The sequence below is a fragment of the Nipponia nippon genome, unplaced genomic scaffold, assembly GCF_047370975.1.
Source record: "Nipponia nippon isolate SJK-2023a ecotype South Korea unplaced genomic scaffold, ASM4737097v1 scaffold_13, whole genome shotgun sequence".
NCBI lineage: Eukaryota > Metazoa > Chordata > Aves > Pelecaniformes > Threskiornithidae > Nipponia > Nipponia nippon.
This window is the reverse complement of record NW_028262324.1, coordinates 8842008-8863419: the sequence shown is the minus strand read 5'-3', so window position 1 is coordinate 8863419 and position 21412 is coordinate 8842008. Positions and strand designations below refer to the sequence as shown.

General features: G+C 45.1%; 1 protein-coding gene across 1 annotated transcript in view; it reads right to left on the bottom strand.

Annotated features, from left to right (window-relative positions):
* Positions 1–21412, bottom strand: part of NFATC2 (nuclear factor of activated T cells 2) — a 95158-nt gene that overhangs the window by 51324 nt on the left and 22422 nt on the right. Inside the window, exons 4-6 of the mRNA XM_087750182.1 lie at positions 14964–15166; positions 12630–12802; positions 1929–2069 (exon numbers count right to left, since the gene is read on the bottom strand). Of these exons, the coding sequence (XP_087606308.1) occupies positions 1929–2069; positions 12630–12802; positions 14964–15166 (517 nt within the window). The remainder of the gene's footprint in view (positions 1–1928; positions 2070–12629; positions 12803–14963; positions 15167–21412) is intronic.

Below are 21412 nucleotides of genomic sequence, written 5' to 3'. Positions count from 1 at the left end.
TGTCGCGGGCTGCCAAGCATGTTCCCATGCACCTTCACGATTCGCTGACATCGACGGAACAGTGGCAGCACAGTGGGAAGGAATTAATACACGGGCTTAAAAGGAAATACAGGGTGCCAAGAAAATTGCTCTGACTGCACAGGCTCATCTGAACCGTCACAGTTCAGAGGCCCAGAGCCTTTCATTCTTGGTCTAAAATAGCATGGCTTGCTGGTGGTGTGGGAAGAAACTGGGACCCACAGCATGCTTGTTTTTCCCCCACGTCACCAGCTGATGCCCACATACATTAATTTTTGGCTCGATTCTTACTTTTTGCCAAAGGCATTACCCCATAAATCATGCACATGCTGTTCACTTGGGCGATGCAATTTCTTAAATCCCTTCCAAGTCACTGGATATATCACTTAAGCTGCCTCTACTTCAGTTTACCAACAGAAAACTTAGGAGCAACATGTTTTCTTAACAGCACAAAGGGAACGCAAAGTTTACATAAAGCAGGCTGCTGCTTTTTCATACTGCAGCGTCCTTTGTCTCGCTGAAATCAACAGGAGCACAGGATGGCAGAGTCTGGCCCTTCACATTTGCAAAGTGCTTTTTTGATCCCTGGACATTGTTATTATCCTTGCAGAGCACACTATTTAGAATATAAAAATCAAGCCTAATGAAGGGTAAATTAAACAAGTCCAGACCATTTACAAAGAAACAAATGCCCAGTTGCAAAATAGAAATCCAATAAAATACACATACTGCTTAGTGAAGTGATACGAAATGCCCGCATGCATCTGATATTAGAAAAGAAACAATTCAGCTCTGAAAAAACAGGTAACTAACTACAGCAGAATGTATTTGTTTGCGTTTCCTCCTGTAAACAAGAAAACCTGGATTTCTGCTGCCCACCTTAACCATTAGATCATGCTAAGCATATTTTCTGGGGTCACGTATTCTTTGAGTTAGAAATCGTGATGTTTATTATAGCATCCCATTATCAAAACATAATAAAGAGAGCTCAGCAAAGGCAGTAAAGGTGATGCTAGGCAACTAAATAACTCCCAGTAACGATTCTTTATTCCTATTATTTATATTCATCCAACACCAGTCAGAGTTTGGGAGCATCTTGTACTGGCTCTGTACAAGTCAAGCAAATAAGTAGACAAGATGAAAAGAGAAAAGAGAGAATCTACATCTGCCACTTGTCCCCCCTTCACGGTTGCTCAAGAGCTAGCAAGATTATCCGAAAACTTCAGCAGAATATGTTTTAAAAGAAGCAGCTCTGCTGGAAAAAAAATGTAGCATTGGGCCGTAGCAGGCGGCTTTTCTCTTTGAACAGAATTTGGTTTGCTTGCTACAGTCTGAGCCTATATAAAAATATCTGAAAAAATATGGAAGATGAAATGATGTATTCTTGCATCTCAGTATGTGTATAAAAATTATTTACTTTGATATAAAAATACATATTATGCCCATTTTTCCCTCACAGACTTCTAAAGGGAAGAAAACACAACCTTTGCCTGTAGTTCACATCAATAAAAAATGTTCATTTCCATTATGATTTCTACAGTAGCATTCCCTAAACATGAGATTAAAAGAGCACAGAAGAACATGTAACAGTCATCCCATTTCTTTGATAACATATCCTGTTCCTGCTGATTCCCAGTGTCTGTTTTCTTGTGAACTTTCCCCATGACATGGCTTTGATTTACTCTTTCACAGTGCCTGAAAGGCCAATAACGCAAATATTTGCTCCCAAGTCTAATTTTACTTACATGGTTAAGTCAAGTGATTTGGTTTTACTTACATGAACTTGAATGGGATTACTCCCTTGAGTAGAGTTACTCATAAGCACAAATCTTAGGATGAGACCACGAGACACAACAGCACTACAGACTTGCCTTATCCCATACGGGACAGTTAGAAAAAAACTGCCTTACCTGATGTTTTCTCTGTGAACACCACCTTGGACTCTGCTGTGAAATTCTGTCCGGTCAGGATCATCTGTTGTCCTCCATAAACAAGGCAGCTATCAATATCTTGTCTTTCAACCATTGGAAGTTCATGAGCAGACCTTTGGGCTGTGGACAAATTGCAGACATGAATGAAACCAACTCTGTTTTACCAGGACTTTCCAAATCTTCCCAGAACTATCCACAGATAGATCTTGTCATCGTTACCATCCGTTGACTGCCAAAGCAGCTTCTCCAGGGTGCTAAATTTAGGTTTGAGAGGGAAAAATAAACTTACTCAAGGCATTTTATTTGGAAACATTCAGGAGCTGGCTGCAGCGTTTCAGCTGTGCTGGCCTTACTCCTTGTCCTTGAGAAAGGACAGCTTGGATGAATGAGCTGGAACTTGCCCATCTCTGTTTCCAAATAAATGGCCAAATTTTCAAGTGCAGGCACACTACAGCCCTGGAGCCCAAAAATTCCACCTGCAGAGAGGATTCCACTGAATAACACTGAAGTCCTTCAGAAAAAAAAAAGAAAATAAAACCCTTCTACAAAAGCCCACCACCTCCTACAGAACACGCACTACATCGGGCCTGGAACGGTCCGTTAGCCAACAAAAGCACCGTCTCCATGTGCAGGCACCGAGCCTTGTGCACACAACAAGAGGGGCAATCACGAAGCCACGTTTGCATCGGCGCGCAGGAGGGGTCACACCGGGACTCTGCTGCAGCCTGGGCTTTTTGCAAGCACGTTTTGCAGAGGCCTGAATGCCTGAGAAGCAGGGCCCTGTGTTGCAGACTGAGTCTGATTATAAAAGGCAAGGAAAGAAAAGGTAGGGTGAAATCCAGATGGGCATGTACGTGATCAAGGATTTCTAAGGTCTTTACTGTTCTTGGCCATGAACTTGGAGCGTGACTTTGGCCAGTTATTCTCTCTTTCACCAGCCAGAAAACCAGGATAGCACCATCTCTCCACCTACTTTTCTCTCATCCCATTAAAACAGTCATTTGCATGGTCAGAAAAGCTTTGGAGAATCCTGGTCACCATCCCTGCAAGCCGATTCCAACTGTTTGCTAACAAGCAGCAGGAGCCGAAGAAAGCAAAGATGCGAGAATTGTTCCCTGCAACGCCGACAGCTGGAAAATATCATGAGCTTCCCTGTGACCAGACCAGGTGGGCAGCAGTTTGGGTCTGGTGAACTGCGAGTTCATGACCTGCACTCAAACTCCTCCAGATTCATCCACCCCAACTGGAAAGGCCTCCAGAGGATGCTGCTCATCTATTTAACAGCTGCCTTGGCTGGATTTTAACTTTCTCTGACAAAGAGCCTGCTCCCAAGAGACCCTGAGCACTTGTGTCTTCCCTTCACTGAACACCGTTGGCTGCTGAGCCAAAAATAAGGAAATGCTATCCTATATGTTCAGCGCTGGTCCTCACTCACACACAGGCAAGGCTGTGCTTTCTGTGACCTGGGCCCGGCAGCCTTTTACTGCTGTGCAACCTTCAGAAAGCCAAAAACCCAACAGCACTTGGCCGCGGAGAGAGCTGTGCAGATTCTCTCAGCGCATGAAGAAAATGTTATTTGGTGGGAAAACACAAGCATTAAACCTTTCAGACAGGTGTCTGTAGAAGAGGGGAGCAACTTTTCTAGCAAGGACAAGCTCAGCTGAACCCTTTCTGCCAGCCATGACACAGAGTTTTTGCTCTTGTTAAAAATATAGACATTTCAATATTTATAACTCTCTTGTGCCATTTGAGAGGCATTTTCAAAAGTCTGTTTAAAACAACCTTATGACTCATTGTTCCCTTCAAACATATAACAACAGCTGGGCTAAGATACTGCCAATTAAGAATATATATTCAGATTATTTTCACAGAAGCTGCTAATTTCTTTCACATGGCTGTATGATTAACTCCTTTCCCTAAATACTCAAAATTTTGATGAGTTCATAATTGGATTTATCACAAAGACAGATCTGTAACCTCAAAGGCTTAAGAGTAAATAGCAATCATCAAAAACATGTCTACAATAGTCAAGACAAAATGTATTTGAGCTTTGCCCTGGACACTAACCATTCAATCCCAAAATTTCACTTCCAAAGCATCCCAAATCGTCAAAATTCCAGATTAACCTACATCTCCTTCAGACTTCAGTGTGTTAATAGAGAGCTTTGTACCTGACATCCCACAGATCAGTGGTTCTCAAGGCTTTTTCAGGACGAGGAAGGACAAATTTTAGCCTGGAAATAACCGTCTGACTCATCTTAATTACATTTGGATTCGGCAAGTTGGAAATCGCTGCTGAAGACCAAGCCTCTGTCCAACTTCCATAGAGCGCAGTGTTTGTGTACGCTGCGACCTACCAGGGAGCCAGGGAGGACAGCCGGTTCACCAGGAACGTGCATCCTGGCTCTTAGGAAATGCCAAAAACCCTCCTGCCATCCTCAGCCGAGCTGGGGAGGCCTCAGCAGCGCTGCCTGGAAGCCTGCGATGGGCAGAGGTGTTCTGCGGGTGCCCCGATGCAGCTCTATGCTGCCACGGCCCCATGGCCAGCAGCAGCCAGGCTAATGCGGAGCTATGTGCAGGCAGGGCTACAGCACGAGCAGGCGACGGGCATCTCCAAAACTGCTTTCGCCCTGCCCCAGGCTTAGTCACCCCTGTAGGTGTACAAAACCCACGTATGCTTTATACATGCTGCAGAATAATACCTCTTGGAAGTGTTTCAGTTGAGTTTCTTAATGCAGATAGCGTGCTAAAGGGAAAGGTGGAGGAATACAGGTACTTATTGAGCGCTGGGTTGCCTCTGCCCCGTTTTGCCCGCACTTTTCTCCTCCCACTAGGTGGTTTGCAAACCCTTTTCTAAAGAAACCCATTTTTCATTTTCCAAGATCTTTCTTTTTTTTTTTGCTCAGGCCTCTAAGAAAGTTTTGCCCCATTCCCCATTTCCACCAGTAAGGAGGCTCAAGGTTCAGTGTGGAGCTGCCTCAATAGGATTACCTTTTTTCTCCTCGGCAAGAAATATTAATTGCCAATAAATCCCCTTCCTCTAAGGCTCCTGATGGGTGGACTGCATGCAATAATTTCACACTATTCCTTCTCTTCCCCCAGGGGTTGGCACTTCATAAAGTGACCTACAGCTACTGGAGTTTATGAGCTTAGAATAAACAAAACACTGTTGGTTTAACCAGTTGGGGTGTTTACTTTCAATAGCAACAGTTTCTGACATAAGGCAGCAAAGCAAATGCTATAGAAATACTCACACTTGGCCTGAAGCAGTGTGTCAACGTATTAACAGGGGACATTATTTTTTCTATTTTATTTGACTGTCTGCAAACCAAGATGTCATGGGTGCATGGTGCCAAGAAATACAATGCACGCAGAGACACAAGAGAGAAAGGGAGCTGCTGTCTTGGAGCGCTGCACCACCTCCAGCGAGCCTCAGCCTGGGAGGGAAGCAGTCCCTCTGCTGCCCCGCACCGCTCGGCAGGCCCGCTGCTGCCCACAGCCCACCCAGGCTCACCTGCACCCACTGCAGGGGCACAGGGCGCTTGCTGGGGGCTGAGCCTTTATCCCCTTCCCTATGCCAGCAGGTGAAAGAAAAGTTAAGACGGCTTAAACCTCTAGGCCGGCAGGCTGCATGGTTCACAGGGGATGCACAAGCCTGGAGGCTGACCGTAAGGGAGCATGCCAAGGCAGGGCAAAGGTGTTTCTTGCTTCCCCACCTGCCCGCAGCATCCATAACTGTTCTTTTTTCAGCAGAGAGGCTATTTGGTTTATAGCAAAAAAAAGGGATATTCTGGGACAATTAATTACCTGGACAAGTCTGTTGCGGCTCCAAATCTCCCCCAGGAGAGTGTTGCCCATTGCTGCTAGCAGGTTCCAAGTGACAACCTCAGTTGTATTCCCTAACGCACTCCTTAGTGATCCCAGCTCCACCTGAGAGCCCCTTTCCCCCTGCGCCGCCCTGCTCTCCCCATCAGCGCTCCTCCTCCACGTATCTCCTGGGACGAGCAGTTCTGGCCCTGCCTGAGCATCGTGTTTCCTTCCACCGGCTTGGAGGGCTTCCAAGCACTGCCTTGTCTTGCCCAAAAGCTGACTCGTTTTATGAGGCGTCTTAACTGAAGCTAAATGTCTCTTAACAGCCTCGGGAGAGGAACTGTCTCGGCAATCTCTCTCCCTGCATGTGCAATAAAAGCGAGGGCTGGACTGGGTAATGTAGGCAAAGCAAAAACACTGATGTGATCTGCCTCTCACAAAGAACAGGCTTGTGAACGCTGCACAGAGCAGCACGGGCCTGACCATCACTTTCAGAGCAAAGATACTCGACAGCCTCCGTGTATCAGCGCGCTATCTCAGTGCCGCCTTCTGCAGAGTGGCTGGAGGCCTCCATGCAAACATCTGCATAAACAGAGGCCAAAGAATAGCTGCTAGAGTGAAATCTGCTCCACGCCGTCTTTCGGCCACCTGCAACACTGGATCCAAAGCTTAGGTTTACCTGTTGTCCCTGTTACCAGTTCAGGAAAGATCTTATCCTAGGCAATCACAAGGATCAAGACAAGCTCACCTGCAGCTAGCGTCATCTCTGATCATCTCTAACCGCCATCACAAGCCAAGTAAACCAAAAAGTGTGGCTACTTAAAAGAGGTGGGGTCACAACCTGCACCCCCAGTGCAGCAGTCTCCCCAGGCCAAATGTCCAGGTCCCTCTTTGGACCCCCCTGTCCTTACCTTGCCCAGGGCAGCCCCAGCTCACCCCAGCTTGCTGGAAGCCTTCAAGCTGTGAGTCGCCACTCCTGACATGTCTTTCCAAACCCCCAAAGGCTCTTGGCTCCAGTAACACTGATTTCCGTTGGATTCGAGAAGAGCAGATAGAGCTGGGTGTCTGATGCTAAAAAAAATCCCCGAACCCTGGAAGCAATAGCAGCAGCGTAATTTGTTGCGGGATTAATTCTTCCACCTCAGTGCAAACCTTAATGAGCCAAAGTCAACATCTCATTCCTCCTGTCACACTGCGTTTATTTACCACGAGCTGCCTGCCTGAGGTAGGATTGATAGGAGCAGAGCTCCTGTGCCCAGTGCTTATCCAACACATTAATGGCCAGAGAGACTTTGATCCCATCCATCACACCCTGAAGCACCCTGAGCTCTCTGGCGGGAGGAGAGGCAAAGGCTGGGGAGCTGCAGTGTGGGAGCCAGGGGAGGACCAAGGGCAGGAGACATCTCTGGCAGGTAGGTAGCCATCAGTAAGGCACCCTAGAGAGCAGCAATCTTCTAATCAGAGGGATGGGATGAATTACCTCCTGGTAGGAGTATGGGGCAGTGGAAGGCTTAAGTGAGAATCAAGTAAATAAAGCAAATTTCCAACCCTCGTGATTAGATGGGAAACCTTAAAAATGTGATCTAAACACTATGAAAAGAAGAACCTGGTATGAATGACAACAGTTTCCAATTTGTTGCCAGCAAGACTTAATCAGCAGTTTGTGCAGAGCCATCCAAGAAAAAAGCACGAAAAATAGAGGGCTTTTCTCCACCTCCTTCTCTGCACATAATTTATTTTATGATGTCCTTGCGAAGGAGAAGTGACAAGCACTGATGGCAGCAGTGTCAGATAAGTATGATACTTTCTATGAACTGCAGCCAGCTCACCAAACCAGCGTGTGATTAATGACAGGAAAACCATGGCCTCGGTTCACTTCTCTGTCGATCATCTCTGCGGGTATGCACAGCATTTCCCTTTAATCCCTTGTGGAGGAGATCTGCTGAACTTAAATTATGCTCAGAAATCCATGCTCTGCATAATATGCTGGGGCGCTTGCTTTTACCAACAGCAATATTGCAAAGGCAAAAAGTAAACAGGAGTTCATCCTCATAGCAAGGCTTGCAGCCTGCAAAAAGACAGGCATTTTCCTTCTGTCTGACTCAGACTTTCCAGACTGAACTGTTTTGGTTGCGCATTAAGAGTGGCAAATGTTGTCAGAATTAACTTTTAAATTCTGTGCTTTTAGGAGAGAGAAAAATTTGACTTTAGAAAGAGGACCCGTTTTTGTGTCAGCTGTTTTTATGGCAAACTACGTGACTGCCTTGAAGTTGAAATGAAAGGGGGGGGAGGGGGGAAATTCCTTTAATTCAACTGCTATTCTCATAAAAATCACAGTTATGGTTAAACTTGCAAATGGGTATCTCCCAAGTGCAAAGAGACTGTTCGTTTCTGCTTTTTTATCTCAGTAAACTAGGGCTCCTTCTTGCCTGCCATTGTATTCCAACCAGCACAGCTCCCAGCCGAGGAAAAGCACTCACTGGTTTGCCAAGACAACATTCTTTTACATGACTAGCTCTTTCCTCTGTAGTTATTAATGTGTCACATATCATAGGCTCAGATTGTCTAATATTATGGGAAAATCTACTAGAAGGAGAGAAAAATAAAGGAAACTTCCAGGGAAATTGATTAAAGGGAAATAAGATATTTGACCCAATTTAGTGGAACAAAATATGGTCAATAATAGAAACTATTTCAACTCCTCAGATGGATACACAGTTCTTTAGTAATAAGTTTTGTTTGTTTTGTTTTTTACCACCTTGGAATATCTATTATAAGAACAAGATTTTAGACTCCTTCTCTCATGCCAGCTGCAATCATTTGCAATTTAAGGGATTCACGAGCACAGCTTAGTATCAGCAAACACGGATTATACGAAATAAGAACTGTGAGACACTTTGGGAAGGTTTAACCAAGATCCATTAGAATAAAAACTGTGACACAGTGTGGATGATACTCCTAAGCCCTACACTCACATCTCGCAGACACTTGCATAAAGCAGTTTTTGGTTGCTGACAGCATGGAGTAAAACAAGCTGCCTCGCAGGTGCTTATGTGGCTGCTCTGAACTCCCTTCGATACTGCTCCTTCTCTGCTCCATGGATGCTTCAGCCGAGGAGTAGAAACGCAACTCCAGAGATCACTCACTCACCAAGAAATGAGTTTCAGCTCACAGCGAAAAGTAAATCAAAGGAAATGAATAGAACTGATGTTACAGAAATTGTCTTAAAGGTTTGAAAATAATGATCAGGTCTGCAAATACCAAAGCCCTCCACGGGTGATTCGCCAAGTGCCTGTACTTCAAGGGACAAGTTAACTCAGTAACCCTTCACGCCTGCGATTTCACCACCTTCTGTGATAGCCCTGCCTGGCCCAGCGAGAGCTCACCTATGCGAGCTGGTTTATGCCTGTGTTTAAAGCGCAGACCTGCACAAGCAGCGATGGGCATTCGGGCATGCGCAACTGCAGTACGACTAACGGCATCGAGGCGTGCAGCGGTGCGCAGGCAGGGAGCTGGGCCAAGCAGCATGCTGCTGCATGGACCCATCGGCTGCTGATCCCGGGGACATCTCACGTAGCTCCTATGGGGCTTGCTGCCATTCCAAGGACGCAGCGTGGAGCAACACCCAGGGAAGGGATTTTTTCTCACCTTTCCAGCACCACACCTACCAGACAGTGGCTTTTTATCCCTAACTAAGTGATGGCCTGTTGCTACAATTATCAGAGGGCTTTCAAATGCCTTTTCCTCCTCAGTGGCTTCAGAATGAATCAACAGGCAACAGGAGAAAAAAGCTGCAAGCTGCTAAATGTGCAGGCTTGTCTGGATATGAGGTCCATTTTAAGGCATAACTGATCATTTAACAACATATCACCTCCTTGGTCCTCCCACACAGCTGCCTGGGGAGGAACTTGCTCCGGATGATGCTTTGAACCTGTGAAATCCCCTCCTAAAACCTGTCAAGTGCTGAATGTGACACAGATGAGGTGGAACCAAATCGCCCCATGAAAAGCAGAGACTTCACAGTTCTTGCTTCATTGCAGCTAATGATCTGCTGACACCGGTGGGAGTTTTTAGCCAGGATCGGCTTCTGCTGAGGAGAGCACTCAGATATTCTGTTGGTAGCAACAGTGCTCTCGGGGGAACCCCACTGGTAGGGAAATGGCCAGTTATCTTAAAGCTGCTACTTACTAAGGCTTTCCCAGTTGGATATTATTCACAGCTACCAGACAGGAGAGATCTTACGGGAGAGGCCCTGAGGACAAGGGTTCCCAGGTGGCCATGCCAAAAAAGTGAAAAGCCAACAAAGGAAAAAAACAGAGAATCCCAGCAGCACACAAAGGTGGGAGGTGGGACACAAGGAGAAAATGTCACGGAGCCCCAGCGTGCCCCTTCTCGGCAGGTCACCTGAGCTTACCTGAGCCCGTGAGCCCTGCAACGTGTGCAAATTGTCTGGCAGAAACTGAGATTATCATCTCTAGTGTGATTTAGCCTGCATTACTAATGCTGGCTGAACCAACTAATGTTTTTAACCATCTTCCCAGAACTGGGCTGAGATCAGGAAGTGCTACTGAAATGCAAAAACGTTGCTAAATATGCAACATACGTTCTAAATGGAAGAGGCTTATTACTCCAGATCACTTTATACTCTGCTTCCATGAGTTCAGAAAAGCACAGTCCTTACCATTATCTCGCCAAATTGCCAGTATACCCAGTACCCCAAAAATAAAACTTTTTTTTTTTTCTTGGGGAACAAATACATTTTTTCCTGTAGGAGCTTTGCTGTCTGCTATTCAGCCAACATTTTCATACTTTGATTATAAAAAACATAAAAATAAGCCACTTAGACTGGTATCCCCACTCTTAGCTTTTTTATGCCCCTAAGACTCATCGAAGCGAACACATCTAAGAATATATGCCTAGACATCTTAAACAAGCCATTGCAAATAGCAGTCATCGCACAGGCAAATTAGGTGTGCGCATACAATACAGAAAAATGTGATATTCTGTAAACCGTGACCGGATTTCTGCTTGAACGCTTTTTGGTGATGGGCACAAATACAATGTGCAATTGTGGAAGGGTCTTAGAAATGCCTGGCTAACCCATATTTGCTTTTCCTGTAGGAGAATTTGCATAAGTGGAGTGTGATCTGTGGGGCTCCCTGCACGACCCGAGGACCATCCACCCTCTGCTCTGGGCCCCGTGCTGTTTTTCTGTACAGTGGGTGTGGAAGTTACACCTGGAGTTTCCCCACCCGAGTAGCTCCCCATTGCCCGCAGGAATGGGCTGTTTCCACTCGGAAAAGAAATTGAGGGAGAAGCCAGGTGATCCTTTGCCGCAATTCCCTTCCTATCCACAGAAGCTGCAGTTTGCTGAACATTTCCTTTAGCAAATGGGCCTTTGTTTCAGCAGGGACACGTTTGGGGTGGAGGCCACTATTGTTTCAGCCATCTGGTCCCATAAGGGATCGTCACCATTTCCTATGGAGAAAGGTGGTAGCTACTCCCACTATTCTCCCTTCCCCATCACGGGTGCCCGGAGACTTCACTCAGCTGCTAAAATGCTCTGATAGTTGGTATCTTCTCATAAACATTACTAAGAGATCATACATGCCCATCATCCTCTCTTTAGCCTTGCCTTGCTTATTCATTTCTACTGGTTTTTAAAAAGCTGCCATCAATAATTCATTAGTCATAATTTCTCTTGATTTCCCATCCAAAATTGGCTCCTCTCTTATTCTAAGCAGTTGTTATTTAAGTAAAGCCTGCATCTCAATAAATCAAACTCACACATGAGAAACTCTTCAATGACTTTCTTCACATGACTTATAGCAAGACAGGTTCTGCTAAAGGGGTGAGTCATCAGCAAAGGGAGAGGAAAACTGTTCATTCTGTATTTCTGAAATCCCCAAACCGCTGAAAAGGCACCATTTACCAACAAAAAGCATCACAGGATGCACATGAACCAGCAGTGGGTGGAGCGCTTCCAGAAATGACTGCGACACAGGGGGCACCTCATCAGAGGCCTCTCTTTCTCAGGACCCAGTACGTTAAAATGAGTGGGAGGTGCAGGTTTCTCAGCTTACACGCTTGTAGGATTTGCCCCCCAGAAATCAAAACTACAAGTTTTCTTCTGCCCCTCAGGGGAATACCAGAACAACCCGGGCTTTCCCTGCTTCAGCTTCAGCCTCCTGAGCTGCACACCCCTTAGCATCGACATCTAGAAAAAACAATAACTAGGATGAGCCCAAGCCTCAAAATCAAACCTGTTTCTCCATTTCAGTTGCGTTCCTGCCACAGGTCCGATCAGAGGACTGGGGCCACTCCTTCAGCAGACAGGACTGTCCACAGTGCTAGGATCTGGCCCAGGGTTGAGTTCAAAACCTCCAATCACCTGCCAGCTTGTGGGTAACAAGTTCTGGTTGTGCCTCCACTCAAAATCACTCCCAGGAAGGCGGGCAGCTTGCATGCTCATCCACAAACAGGGAGAATGTATATATGTTCCTATACGCACACCCACACTGGCTCCCGCTCCCAGAAAAGACGTGCTAGCCAGAAAGATCCAGCAGCAACACACTAATAAATAAAATTTGGAAAAGCCCCGAAGTCCCTCGCTGTCCTCACAAGATCTAAGCACCGTGAAGAACCACCTGCTGCCAAAGCTTGGTTCAGGAAAGGGAGTGCGTATAGATAAGAGCCGCAGGTCACTCAAACAGTGGCACAGACCCAGCCAGCGCAGGAAGAGCAAAGCACCTTGCGTTTGCCTATCTGAGCACGTCGGGTTTTCTCCCCTCGGTGCTAGCCTGGAGCAAAGGGACAAGACAATCGTTGTTGCAAGAGACGGAGAAGGAGCAAATCTCAGGGGATACTTACAGCATTCGATGGGGTTCGATGCTGCTTGCAGAGAAATGATCCTGCCGTTGGACTCGGGGATGTGCACGCGGAAGACGAGCCGGACACGGGTGTTCTTCCTGCCGATGTCTGTCTCTCCCTTGCGCAGCTCGATGTCTGCATTCCTCAGCTTCAAAATCCCTGCGCAGTCAATGCTGCCAAACACACACACCGTTTAGCTTAACATTTCTGCTCTCAAACAGCTTGGAAATAGGTGACAGGCCAGAGGATTAAGCTGTTTTGCTTCAATCTCCAGGTTAAGAGCAGCTCCAAATACTTGTTCTGCTTAAGATCTAGATATTGCCATTTCAGCAGTTACAGGGAAAAAAATCCCAGACACGCAGCAAGCGATGGATGCTGCTGGACTCTTCCCCAAAGAGTCTGGCCCGGTGGCTCAGCGTGTCCCAGGCACATCCCAGCTGAGGGCTAAGGGTGGCCTTTACTCTGGGCACAGCTGAAGCCACTCTCCAAACATTATAACGCTGAGTCTTATTTCTCTCCTGTGCTAAGCACAAGAGGGCACATGGCAGCACCCATCCCAGCCACCCGGAGCAGGGAGAATGAACCAGAACAAGAAGTGCACAGTGGGGCAGGCATTAAGCTGAGCCTGTGCCGGAGCCCTCCGTGAGCTAGAGAGCATTAAAGCCTCCACCGCCAGCTCCCCAAACAGCTCAGTGCCCAGAGACTGCACAGCAGCTATTGCCTGCACGTGGGCAAATTAGTTCAGCTCCATGGGGAATCACAGCCATTGAACCAGCTAATTGCATGCACCATCCAGGCACGTTTTCCCTGCAGTCTGTACAGGCAAGCATTGAATTCAACTCCAAAGCAGGAACGAAACTGCTCTCCCCTCCTTTTGGACAAGGGAGGTGCTTCTGCTAGAACTGGGCTCTCCAGCCCTGGCCCAGGTGACCATGCCATCCTCCAAAGCCTTGAGATGTTGTTCCCAGCCAAGGCGATAGCCTGGCAGTGCAGAAAATGGTTCTCTGCTCCCATTCACTGTGTCCCTGCACAAAGGGAGGATGTAGGGAGCAGGATGGGGCTGAGCAGCAATGAAAGGACTAGGATGGCTTAAACCAGCATTGGAACTTAATATTAGTGTAAGTGCAGGTTAACTTCTTAAGAGTCCAGTGTAACCTAGCAAACATGCCTGTCTACATTAAGAGAATGTGCCAATTAATATTTACAGAGCCTGAGATCTTCAGCTCGGCAATAGTCCTTGGAGGGTGCGCTATTATTAGACAGGCACTGCCAACCCATTTTGACACCAATTTTAAAGATATACCATTTTTCTTCTTTTGATATTAATTAAAATCACATTTTGGGAGGCATAAACCCCAAGCTGTTTCCTACACCCACACTGTTCTTGCCATTGCATGTGTGCAGGGGTTTATTACTCCAGGGTTACTCGTTAGGAACAGACAGTCATGTTCCATTCAGCACTTGGCTGCCTAAGTTTGAGATGTAGACTTTTATTTATCTCCTTGGGTGCAGAGGGAAGGAGAGGCTTGAAGGAAAGGGAGGAATGAGGTATATTTTCTGAAAAAAAAGATATATGAAGAAAGAATGTGGATTTTGTGATGAAGTAGAGGGGCCTAAAAACATAGCTGCTCTGCCAATTTTGTCAGTATCCTCTGAAGGATGGAGATACAGCTCTTCCCTCTGCAGAGCAATCACTCTCATGCTGCCTGGCACACATTCAAGCCTGAAGTTTCAGACTGGTGCCCACTTCATCCCTCTGCCTCCATAAAACTGCAAGGAGTAATACAGAAAAGATGTGTCTGTACTTGCTTTTCTGTTAACCTAGTACAACAAGAGGGTGCGATTTCATGGCCAGAGGACTTGGCTGAGTTCAGGAGATATGTTTTCTATTCCATTTAATGTTGTAAAATGAACCGTACACCTTTCCTCTGCTGTCTACTGCTCCTTGCTTCTCATTGCATCACTGCAGCATAAGGACTTGAGATTTGAGTCTCGTTTTCCTTAGTGCCCTACAAAACCATTCTGACTTTGAAGACGACAGATGATTACAATATAGTCAACTGCGGCAACTGGGGTAAAGAGCAAAAATGCCTGCATGGTCAGCTGATGAATGGTAACTCTTTAAGCAGCTTTAACCCAGGTGCTTGTAACTGCTGCTCATGCTTTTTTAAAAATGGTCTTACGCTCATATATCATCCCAATGCATTGGAAAGCAGAGTCCCTCCAGAGCAGACATCATTATTCATTTAAGTGACTCCTTAAGTGACAGGAGAAAGAACTTCACATGCCAATTTAATCCTTCTCAACTTTGCTAATAAAAAGAAATATGCTTACGTTGCTTTCATGTTGTTTTTGGGTTCCAGTGGGATCTCTAAAACTTTGGTGTTGCCAATGATTTTTTCGTAGCTGGTGGTGGTGACAGTTTTTCCCGTAATGCGATGGACTTGATAGAAGGCGTGAGGTTTAAGTATCCGTTCGTCTGCTGTCCCAATGAAGATCTGAAGACCCAAGGGTTTGTTCTCCATGTAACCGTGAAGCTGGCAAGACATTAACAATCTGTTATCGCACACAGGGCTTGCAGTGCCTTCATGTCAGGAAACTAAATAGATCTACAAACATATATACAGATATGGAGATATATATATATAGACATAAAGATATGTGTAGTACAGACTTTCCTGCTCTCAGAGACAGACATCCTCTTAAGAGTATTTGCTGGAGGCCATGATACATAGGGAAGAGAGCTAATGGAAAACATGTAATTAATGGTTATCATACTAAATATATCAAGAAGAAAAAAAGAATATATCAAGAAGAAAAAAATTCCAGACAAGCTCTCCATTACCAGAAATTTGTTTTGTCTCCAAACCAGATTGATAAATCCCCTCAAAAGCTATAGTTTTGAGTACACTTGTTTAATTAGCAGTGACTGATTCCTAAATGAGGTTCAAAAGATTTTTCTTTGTGGGGTGGATAAAGCTGCAAAGCAGAGCTGACTCCCCGCACCTGCAGCCTTGGGCAGCGCTTCCTGCTCCCGTCAGCAGGAAACACAGTAAGGACAGACAAAAATCTCTCACTTGCTTTTATATACGTGGTATATACATGGTACTCCCATACCCACCTTCTCCAGACCTTATCAAAGCTAATGGAAGACGCCCATTGACATAAGGGGCTTTAAATCAGTCCCTATGTGATGTCCAACTTGCAAACCCTAGTTTCTGTCCAGCCTAACATTCAGGAAAATGGCTTTGCCTCAGCTCAGCTTGTGATTCCTACTTCAACTGCAGCAAAAAATAAGGGTTTTTCCCCCCCTAAACAGGAAGTATCTAGCGAACACGTCTGCAATTTTGAGAACTGAAATGTTAAACGATGTATAAACATTTCAGAAATTAATGATCCACATCCCTTTCTCTGGCCTTGGCACGTGCAGTCTTGCCCCAGCTCACATCCATTTCAAACCCAGCTGGAAGGATTGTTCTTCCAACCCCTCATTTCGCTCAAGTCACTCTGCGCTTCACATCTCTCCAGTTTCCCCTGTCTCCCTCATACCAGACATAAGCTGCCTGCCTTCATTTTCAAAGCTTCACTCTTCTCTTTGCCCTCTCACCTCTCATTTTCTACCCAGTTGTCAACACCTATTCCCAAACTTCCCAAATCCAGCCCCAAATACCAGCATCAACTTTTTAAACACTAGGAGCATTGCGTTTTCTACCCATCAGCCTCTTCTCCCAGGAGGGATGTTCCCTTTTAATATCTACATCTCTACCCTACAAATCTCCCTGGAAATATGTTCTTGTTCTCCTGAAATAACTTATGTGGACCAGCGCTGATTCACTGCTCTTTGAAACTCATCCTTCCCCGAGTTGTTCATTCACCTTCAGCCATTCCTCTTGCATTGCATTAAAATACTACCTGTACAGGTAGAGATGCCATTTTTGGTCTGTCACTGTACAGTACCTGGCACAAGGAGGTCTTAGTTGACCTTAGAGACTGGGGCCTCTAGGGTTCAAGGACATAAACAGACTCTTCTGTACCAAGTAACCTTTTTATAAACAGCATTTGCTGCAAGGAGAAGCAAGAAAGGCAGAATGCCTCCATAGGCCAGGAGACGAGGAAATTTCTCCTTCTTTATTAACATTCAAAATTACAAATCAAACCATTCTAAATTTCTCACATAACCAAAAATGAAAACCAGACATTTATCTACCGCATAGCCAGTGATCTAGCTGAAAGGGAACTTTATGGTCTGAGACATGCTAAATTTGTTTTCAATTATTCTGTCCACATACAAAACCTTGATGAAGCCATACAAAGCAAAGAGTACTGGAAGATCACAGAAAAGGAAGATTAAGCTAATGGTATTCATGGCCAAACCGGGTTTTTTTTCTTTTTTCTTTTCACCAGTCAGCAGGAGGTATCTTCGCATAGAAGGATTAATTCCCCCCTGGAAGGGGACCACATGCAGCATCAATGCAATCCTGGCAACCTTCCTCCAGTATGGCAAATGTAAAGCGACACTCACTCTTCTGAGCTATCATTACTCATCTAGCACATATTTGCAAGGCATACAAAGACAGGGTCTATGCCCCAGAGACCTTACAACCCAAGAGCCCGAATTTGCAGCTTCCACTTACATGAATAGCTCCATTGAAGTCAACAGGCCTTAAGTAGGGGTTGCGCAAGAAAGAATTACAGAATCCAGCCCAGCCACAGCTCAGACACCTACGACAGCTCACTCGCAGAAGCGCTTCGGGAGATTGTGAGGAAGGAAAATAGGATACGAGGCTTTGTGCAAACATGCCAGTTGGCTCTGGGAGCGAGGTGGAGGAGGACTGGAGCTGGACTCCAAGCACAAGGGTTGGTACTGGAGAAGCAGTGTTGCCAAGAACGTGATAAATACAATGGCAGCCATGCAGAGATTTAGAAACGTATAGAGTGTATAGATGATTAAAGGCGACAGAGGTCAAAATGATAGATCTACTGGGAACAGGCATGAATGTAGGAATCAGCCCCTGTTTATCCATGGAGGCCCATTAAGCCCAGGTCCTCTGGGAGCCATACTGAAACTCATCCTAAGTATGGTACTTTCAAAATCCCTGATTTCCTGGCCTTCAATGAAAAGCCATTGTATGACCAAAAGCCATCTTGTCTTTACAAGGGGAGAGGGAGAAGGGAAGAGTAGTTTTTAAGTACTGAGCATGTTTATTGTCATGCCTGACAGAGTAATTCTTTGTGGATCCAGCTAAGATGACGAGAGGATCCTTTGGACTGGAATGGTTATTACAGGGACAGCAAAGCAGCTTTCGCTCTACCCTCTGTCCTGGCAGAACAAAATCCCAGAGTTATAGGTGGGAGACTGAAATGGAGGAAAACAGATAATAAATTACAAAAGAAAATTTGCCCCCAGTGAGCACAGTCAGTGGCAGCTGTAACAGACCTGGCTACATACACAGTTTTTAATACTTGGCCACCTTTAAAAGTAATTTTAAGTGGTGTTTGCTCATATATAGAATGAGTTCCCAAGGCAAAACTATTCATGGTCTTCTAATAATATGTATGTCTGTGGGTGTGTGTCTATATAAATGTATACTTACTTAAAGAAGAGAAGAACTGATTGCCTGTTCATATGGCAATGTTTGTATCATCTGCTGGACGAGGGGGTATAAAATACACAGTTAAAGGCCTTCTGGTCCTGCACGGGACCACATTTTAAATCAATTGTTTGATCAGTGGAAGAAAGTAACATAATTATTTGGTAATTTATGGCATTATGGCAATGCTTTGGGATGACATCACTGTAAAATCAAAATAGCATTATAAAATGCAAATAAAAAAGATAAAAATATATGTAAAAGAGTCAGATACCCCTGTTTAAAAGGGTGTGTCCTTATCTTGAGTTAATTGATTATGTTTTAAAGGATATTATAGGTGATCATTTATCATAAGCATTTCCATCTACCTTTCATTTACTAAGAACACATCAGGATGACTTAGGAACACAACATGAAGATGGACAGCCCACAGAAACGCTCCAGGAACTTTAAAATCAGAGTTTTACACCCAGCTCTGCCAGCAATTTACTGCATAGTTTCAGCCATGTCACACAACCTCTCTGTTTATCTGTAACAGGGAAACAGTGATGCTCACCCTACTTTGCAGGGACAGAAATGAGTTAATATTTTGTGCTGCCTTTTTATACAGAAAAATTAATTGTGAGCTAGAATGAAAAAACACATTAAAGCTATTTCCAGATATACGTCTCTCCTCAAAATTGAGCTACAAGAGACTGTTACTCTCAATAAACACTCACCTCCACTATGCTAGGCAGCTGCTTTAGTATTTAGCCATAACGCTGATCTTTTCTTTGGCGGAGCAAAGGAGTAAAAGTCACAGAGATGTGAAGACTTAAAACAGGTTTTAAATAATAACTTTGAAATTCATTTTCTCCTCCCTTAGCAACAACCAAGCCCCTCAAAAGTCTCAGCTTTTCAGTCCTACTCTTCTGCTCATCACAGGGGAAGGGAGGGCAGCTCGCCCGGCAGCTGCTGGAGGGCAGGACGCAATGCCCTGCAACGGGAGGTTCAGCAGAGACGAGAAAGAGGACCAGCCCCACGCCAAGGTGTTCCAATACTACTCTTTCCATGAAGAAAACGAAATCATTTGGATTTCACTTTCAAGAGAGTGAGAATCGAGAAAGGTTTATGAATACAGAACTCTGGAAGGAAATATTTTTGTGTATTATAAGGTGACCTGTTCACAATAAAACTCCCCCAAACTGTATACAGATTGAGCTGGAAAAAACCCAACTCCTTTGAGTCACATTTGCCACAAGGGGAAAGAGAAGCCAGACATGATGTGTACCTTTCCATACTCTATTTTGGGATTTTAAGATCCTATTTCTTTCAGTTGAAAGATTTTTCTTAAACTTTGCTTTTGCATAACTCTTATAATATTAACGTAGCCAGACATGGGCTGGTCTGTGACCTGAGGAAACGCAAAGCACTTTGGCAGATAAACAAATAACATCATTCAGAAAACAAGGAGACTTTTCTTGTTTGGTTTGCTGCTATGATTGGGTTTCTAAACAAAATGGAAATGTGTGGCATGATTGAAATCATCGGCTCACCTCTGCATAAAATAAAATTCATTCTGCACTCCATCCGTGGATCAATACCAGTCAAATTTGGGAGAGGCGGGTATTTAAGTGCCGTTTTCAGGAACGCATGTGTGTAATTCTGCATGCAAAAAATGAGCAGATGTGCCTTTAGCTGCTGTGTATCAGCAGCCCGGTTACCTGTCTGAACACAATTCCTGTGACGGCACCAGCAACCGCAGCCATCGAGACTACACATTAGGCATATGACACAACACACATTTTTTTCCTGCACTATTTCAAAACTCAGGTCTTACAAACTGAGCCCCCAGCTCCAAATATACAAGCACTTAAAGCCAGAGTTTAAAATTCACATCTAAATCAGTCCCTACCCCAGTGTTCAGATGAACCAAACCCTGCATCCGTGCAGTTGACATTGCCTCTGGCTGCAGGGATTTAAAAACACAGGTTCACCTTTGCTGTGCTGCATGAATAGCAAATCTCTTTGCACGAGTGAAGCCTGCAACGCCACTTAGTTACACTGCCTGGTGACCAAGTGATAAATGGACAGCAGAGTCAGAAAGAAAGGCGAATTCCTTAAAGATTCTGTAGGTGGTCACCTATAGATACAACATACACATATACAGGGGGAATTTAGTGAAACCTTCGGAATTCAGATCTTTGAATCTTGGATACGTTTACTTGAGTTTAAATATTATTATATTTTACACAGAATTACATTATTAGCAAGAGGAAGGAGGATTCACAGGAGATAAATAAGATAACTTTTTTATTCTTAAATGGGAAAGCCAGGGCAGAGAGGTACAGTGATTTGCCAGGTCCTGCAGGGGACGAGCAGCCAAAGTGCAGTGAGAAAGCCGAGGTCCCCATCCCCCTGTGCTCTGCCTTGCTGCAGGGGCTGCTGACCTCGTTCTGCAAATGGCACAAGCGTGCGGTAACACCGCTCACCAGCCACAGCACCTCGGTTTCCACTAGTATTGCAAGCTTCTGCCTTTGCCTTTTTAATTGATGGGTTTTAGAGACAAATTTTCTTGGGGATTTCTAGTTTGGGTGTTGCATATCTGAAAGTCTGCAAGCAAACAGTGATGGGCTTTGTGAGACAAAAGCAGGAGCACCTGCAAATCTTATGGGCACCTTTGAAGAGCCCCAGTGACAACGTAGCTCTGTGCGATACAGATGCCGATTGCCTTAGAGAGTAGAAGGGAATAATTTGTTTTCCATTCATCCCAACAGAGCTTTACTTGTCAGGAATTTAGGTCTTTCTCCCCTGGGAGGTATAAAGCTGCATCTTTAGAGCTGATTGCACACATCTTCCTGTCTAGACAACGCAAGCTACTGCCAGAAAGAAAGTATAAAATTGGGGAATTAATTCACTAGTCTTGGTGATTTTATTTGCTTGAAAGTAATCGGTCCTCTTGCTTGTTTCAGCTCACTGTAACATGAGGCTCAGTCCATTAACCGCGGCATATTACTTGCTATCTCCCCGTGGAAGTCACTCCAGCTTCCCCCCGAACAGGGTGTGCATGTGTGTGGTCAGCTTTGAGAGCAGCGCTGGGGTGATTCAGATAGACCATCCCCGGCCGGTAGTGAAAAGTGGGAAAACAGAGCTCGACTGGCAACATTTAATTAGAAGCAAATACAAAGCCGCGTGAGAAATCGCTTCCTCCTA